The following is a 6,000-nucleotide window of genomic DNA, read 5'->3' as shown; positions in this document are numbered from 1 at the left end:
GTGATGAACAGATTCGCCACAAACTAGAACACAAATCATTTCCCTGACGTTTTAAACCAGGACTGTCAAATACAAAGCCCATACGTGGGCCAAAAACCAGGCTGCCAAATCCCCCCCCAAATTTATTTATTTTTTTTACTTTGCATTATATTTTTTTCAGACATTTCATGGCATTTTGCTTGTGGTCCATCATGGTGGACCTGCTGCGACACTTTTATAACCACCAAGCACCAGAAATTGTCCTCACTGACTGAGCTATGGCATAAAAAATGATGATAACTGCTAAATTTAAGGATTATTTAATGTTTCCCTGACAGTTTTGATCTTCCAAAAAAAAAAAGCATATTAAGCACAACAAAGAAATTACTGCAAATTCAAGTTTTGTCATTTTTTTCATCTTTTTTGTGTGAATGCTGCGAGATTTAGGTGAGAGCTTTTTTAGCTTCCCATTTCATGCAATCACACCTCATGCAAGACTGCTGCTTTCAAGCAATGCCAGCTTATTCTGTTATACAGCTTTCTCTGCAGCTGAACAAAGGGGCTTGAGTGTGTATTGTACATAATCATTTGATGACATCTGTGCTCGGATTTGCTTTTTCACGACACGAACCATTTTTCACGCTGTGACAGAACCTGTTTTTCTGGAGGTAGTTTACTAGTATTCATGTATGAAATATTTCACATATTTCTTCCATGAAGACAGTTATTTTTGACATCTGCAATATTGCGGAGGTAGTTATCTGACTATTCTGTCAAGGCACAGCTTTTCGATGACGGTTGTGACATGTAAAAACTTTGCAACTGATTGTTGCTTTGATGGTATGCAGAAAGATATTCAGTTTTGTGTGCCATATAATCATATATAATAGGGTCTGTATTCATATTGAATATGTAAAAAAATAACCTCCAATGTCCCAGTCGAATCTAAATACCAATTAAATTCAACCAAACCTCATAACGTTGTTCAGAACATGCTGAAATGACAACTATAAATACATCATTTAATGTGTTGCTTGATGGCTGTTTACACACACAAATATAAAAATTTTAAGTATTTCCCCCCCCCTAATTTGATCAACTTTGTCAAATTTAATGCATTTTTTTTTTTTTTTTTTTTTTTAGAGCAAAGTACCTTTTTCACTCAAGCTGGTTTTGTTTCGCTTGCCAGACAAGGTCCTTCCTAAAAGTTTAGGTACCATTACATGTCAAAGAAAAACAAAACAAAAATAGTGTAAAAAGGCCAAGCCTGGCTTGAACTGAACTGCATTTCTGCCCCTCACATATACTGCCTGGTCAAGTTTCTCTGTAATTGTGACAAAACCCCAGATTGACTCAGCTCTTAGGGTGGAGTGTAAGGGGACAGGTCTTCTGCCTGTCAAACATTCATTCTCTTCCTTGCAAGTCCATGTGGAGTGATGATGGCAACATAGAGTGAAACGAGCCCAGGCATCGGTGTCCCATTCAACTTCCTGCAGCTCATTTGCAGTGGTGGTCCTCTACACATAGGTTAAGAGTGCAGGGGGTGGTTGCTGACACTGAGCTGGATTGCGCAACCTGCTGCTCCAGCTCAGTGTCTTCCCTACAAGTAAGGTAACCAAGATGCCACAAAGCTTCCTGCTCTGTCACACTGTGTTTTCAGCATTGTATTACTCTTCCCCGTGTAGGGCCTTGTGTGTGTGAGCCCTATGTAAGGCTCCTGGTAGGGCCACTTGGCTCTCACTTGCACACGTCTGGCTGCATGGCTCAGTCAAGGTGACTCCAGCTTAGCCCGGGCATACATTCTTTTTTTAATCATTGGGTAAATCTGAAGTTCGTGAATGGACATGTGGATATATTTCAAGAACACAAAGTAAAAGTTGCTGTTCAAGTAGCATCATTTTGTTTCGCTTGCCAGACAAGGTGCTTCCTGATTGTATGTTTGCTTGTTTGAGCTGTTGTGTAACCATCAACCCAAACAATGACCACGTCACTGAAAAACATGCATTGTCTCTCAGAATCAAGGTGATGAAATGATTCATAGTAGGGCCTCGGCTTGTTATCTGTGGGTGTTCAGTTATCCCATGCCTGATGCACTGAAACTGCAAGTGAGCCAAGGTTCGATCCATCTCCGTTTGTGCTTTTACTATTCACAGCCACCATTTCTAAAGGCCGATCAGCAAGCTGAGTCCCTGAATGGGCCCCCACACCTCCCGCCCTCTTAGTAGCTTCTAAGCTGCCACTCATCTTATTGTCGTTGTGAACTCGATTCCTCAGTCCAATGGCGAAGTGGTTGTGATTGTTAGCAGCATCTTTGGAGTCACCGTCTCTGTGAGGTGCTTGGACAGACCTCCTTCTCCCCCACCTGGGGATCACAGTCCATAGGTTGACGAAACAGCAGAAGGGCCTGGTCTTGCACACCGCCTGAAACGCTCTCTTAAAGTTCTCGTTGTAGTAGCCATAGATGATGGGGTTGACACTGGAGTTGGCGAAGGCCAGCCAGTGGGCAAAGGGGAAGATGTAACTGGTCAGAAGGTCCAGCTGATGTCTGTCCAAGCCTCCAAAATCTGTCATCATCATGAGGGTCCAGAGTGGCAGCCATGACAGCATGAAGAGCAGAGCCACCACGATGAGCATCTTTATCACTCTAATCTTTTTCTGTGATATCATCGCATTCCCATGTCTCCTGCCTCCCACCTGGACTCTGGCATTGGCCTGTTGTGGCTCTCTGTTTGCCACCACGGAGGAGCAGAGTTTGAGTCCAATGCTTCCATACATCACAACGATCACCGTGAGCGGCAGCAGGTAGATGTGAGAGAACAGAACTGCCGTGTAGACCTTTCTCATCTGAGGTTTGGCAAAGTCTTCGTAGCAGGTGTATAAAGGGATTGTATTATTCAAATCTTCATTGTGAACCATGTAATGGAAAGGAACTTTCTCCACAGTCAGCACCACAACAGCCGGACACATGATCACCACTGCTGACACCCAGATTGAAGCGATGGCGGCCTTGGCAACAAAGAGAGTCAGCTTGGGTTGTAGGGGGTACACGATACAGCGGAACCTGATCAACAAGTAAAGACAGACAATGCAGGTAATCAGTCCGGAGGCAAACAAAAGAACAACATGAAGGACAAACAGTTCGCTGTACTACATAATCTCATACCTTTTAGCAAATACTTGATACATTTTGATCATCAGCATGTCTCTGCGGCGATGTAAGAGTAAACTAGCAGGGCTACCATTTCTTGCTTTTTTCTGGAGTAAACATCCAGGGTATAGATTTAAACAAAAGTATTTGAAAGCTTTCCTTTCCTTCATAAAATGTGATTTGATCCACATCCATGACAGACAATCGCAACATGTAATGAAATACTAGCAATACCAGTTATGTGATGTAATGTTGTTTTTTTACACTATGCACGGCGCTACATGTCTTTTGCTAACAATTAAATGTCGAATTTGTTTGTTTTCTAAGGCCCCGTTTACACAACATTCTAAGTGGAAATGCATCAATTTTGCATTTTTGTTTCAGAATTATTGTTGTTTACACAGATTGGTTTGGCCAGTAGTGAGTCCTGTTGGTTGTTTTTGTAATGAAAACTACACGCACATGCACACAGAGAACAATACGCTGTAAACATTAACAATGACAGTATGCAACATTCATTTGGAGAAATGACCAATTTTAAATTGTTATTATAAAAACTGTTTCTGATTCTTTTTTATTATATCTTATATTTGTAGGTTATTTTTTTATTTATTTTTTAATTTCTCTTTTTGTTAAAACGGATATAACTATTGACATGTGAGAGCCTAGCGTGTTTAGGTGCGAGTGTGATTGGTGTGATTGTGTGTGTGAGCTTTGTTATATTTTGTATTGTTTTTTATATGATATGGTTTGTAGTCTATTAGTTTCATGGACAGCTGCTTCTGTTTTGTGCTCCTTTTTGTTTGTACATTATCAGGGACCTCCTTGAAAACGAGATGCTGCATCTCAAGGGGTTTGTCCCAGAAATAAAATGAAACGAAATATAAATGAAAGTGTATAATTGTTTTGTTGTAATTATTACAATGGTGCACTTTGGTGCACTTAAAACATATTGTCTTTGCCTGGACTGTGCCGATCGCATCAAAAATCATGCAAGCAACAACAAATTAAAAATGGAGTCAGATGGGTTTTTTTCATGCTATTTTAAATACCAACCTTTCAGCAGCAATGGCCACCAGGGTGAAAACCGATGCAGACACAGATATGCCCTGTATGAAGCCACTCATCTTGCACACAATGTTGGAAAATGGCCAACCTGTTGGAAAGAAAACACATTCTGTCACGCACACACTTTTGAAAGATTTCATAACTCAAAAAGAAGAACTGTAAAGTTAGGCTGCATCCACACGAGCCAAAACAATCTTTTTTCTCCCCGAGGTTCCCAAAAAAACATTTCCGTCCACACGTCACAATGAACATGGCTCAACACGAGGCTTCAGATCATGTAATACACATGCCAGGGCTGTGACTCACCAAACACACCAAAAACGCAGAAGAAGACAAAGCACATAGAAATGTAGAAGGAGACTCCTGCTCATGAACCCATATTAACTCTAGTTCTATAGATCTATGGCCCTGCTCTTCCTGCTGCCAGCATCAGTAGCTTCTGCAGCTCCACCGAAGCTTGTAGTCTCTGATTGTTGTAGTTATTTGATGAAATTGTGGACCGTGATGGGGGGGGGGGGGGGGAGTAATTACATCATCTTTTTTCCACAGATGATCGTCTTTGCCGTTCAGACATTGAGGTGTAAACAGCATTGCTGGGGTTTCAAAAAAACCTGATTTCTTGCTTCTAAAACATCTCCTTAGTGTGGATGACAGCACGTTTAGGTTAACCGGCATGCTCGTGTTGACGGCGTTGAAGGTTGCCGTCCCCAGCAGTACACAGTGTTTACACTGGTTTAATTACATCATAAAACAAAACCATAAGAAAAGAGAAAGGCCTGCATTCTTCTTTACATTCTTCGACACAAAAAAATATTCTTGACGGTTGTTATATTGTTTTCCAGGACATGACAAGATCTCTGCAGTACATTCCAAGTTCCGTATATATAAGCAGTTGAATAGCAGAAAAGCCGCCACTGTTAGGGATCTGTTTTTGTTGTTGTCTGTTCCCCCTCCCTTTTTCTGTTTCTGTGCAGGGTGTGTGTGACGGGGGGCGTGGCTGGCTCCTCCAGGAGAGTGAGGCACACCTGGATCTACTCCACACTAATTACAGTCTTCAAAACCCTGGTTCTCACTCCACACCTCTGCCAGATTATTCCATCTACTTGGTAGTGCCCTGTTGGACGTCTAGTTTAGTTCTCTGCCATTTTTTGGACGTTAATACTTGTTCCTGTGCTCAGGTTTTTTGTGCCTCTCCTGGGGTGACGTTGCCAGCCAGCCAGCCCCCTGTCTCCACTGCCTGTCCTGCCTGCCGTTTGGAAAATACATTTTTGAACTCTGTTTGATTAGTCTCTTGGCTCTGCTTTGGGGTTCTTACTTCAAACCCTAACAGCCATCTCTGAGCCTGGTTATTGCAAAGGTTTCTTCCGATTAGAGGTAATGTTTCCTTTTCTTTGCTTCTGCTTGCTCGTGTGGATTTGTTGAGCTTTTCTCTGTTAAAGCACCTGGAAATGTATTTGGTGCTTTATAAATAAAGTAGAATTTAATTGAAAACAGCAATGAGAATTCATTCATTGTGTCCCTCATTGGTTAGCAGTGTTACCAAAGTTACCTTGAAAAAGTAATCTGATTACCAATTACTTGTCATTCCTTTAAAAAGTAACTTAGTTACTTTACTGATTGCTTATTTAAAAAAGTAACTAAGTTATATTTCAAGTAAGTTTTTAGTTACTTGACAACACCCCCCAATAGCTGCATTTATTTAAAAATGACAACCGGTTTGACCAAAACTCAGTTCTGATCCCGGCCTGGCCTCCCGTTTATACATATTTAACCTTTGACCTTCATTCTTTATTGTATTTATATCT

The 6,000-nt window shown here is 41.2% G+C and overlaps 1 protein-coding gene across 1 annotated transcript in view; it reads right to left on the bottom strand.

The window, feature by feature from the left end:
• Window positions 1–2,049: 2,049 nt before the first annotated feature.
• Window positions 2,050–6,000, bottom strand: part of npffr1l2 (neuropeptide FF receptor 1 like 2) — a gene marked incomplete at both ends in the record, with an annotated part of 98,004 nt that continues 94,053 nt past the window's right edge. Inside the window, 2 exons of the mRNA XM_080499220.1 lie at window positions 2,050–3,040; window positions 4,184–4,283. Of these exons, the coding sequence (XP_080355346.1) occupies window positions 2,050–3,040; window positions 4,184–4,283 (1,091 nt within the window). The remainder of the gene's footprint in view (window positions 3,041–4,183; window positions 4,284–6,000) is intronic.

Source organism: Blennius ocellaris, assembly GCF_963422515.1.
Source record: "Blennius ocellaris genome assembly, chromosome: 7".
Taxonomy (NCBI): Eukaryota; Metazoa; Chordata; class Actinopteri; order Blenniiformes; family Blenniidae; genus Blennius; species Blennius ocellaris.
This window is presented reverse-complemented; position numbering and strand designations above follow the sequence as displayed.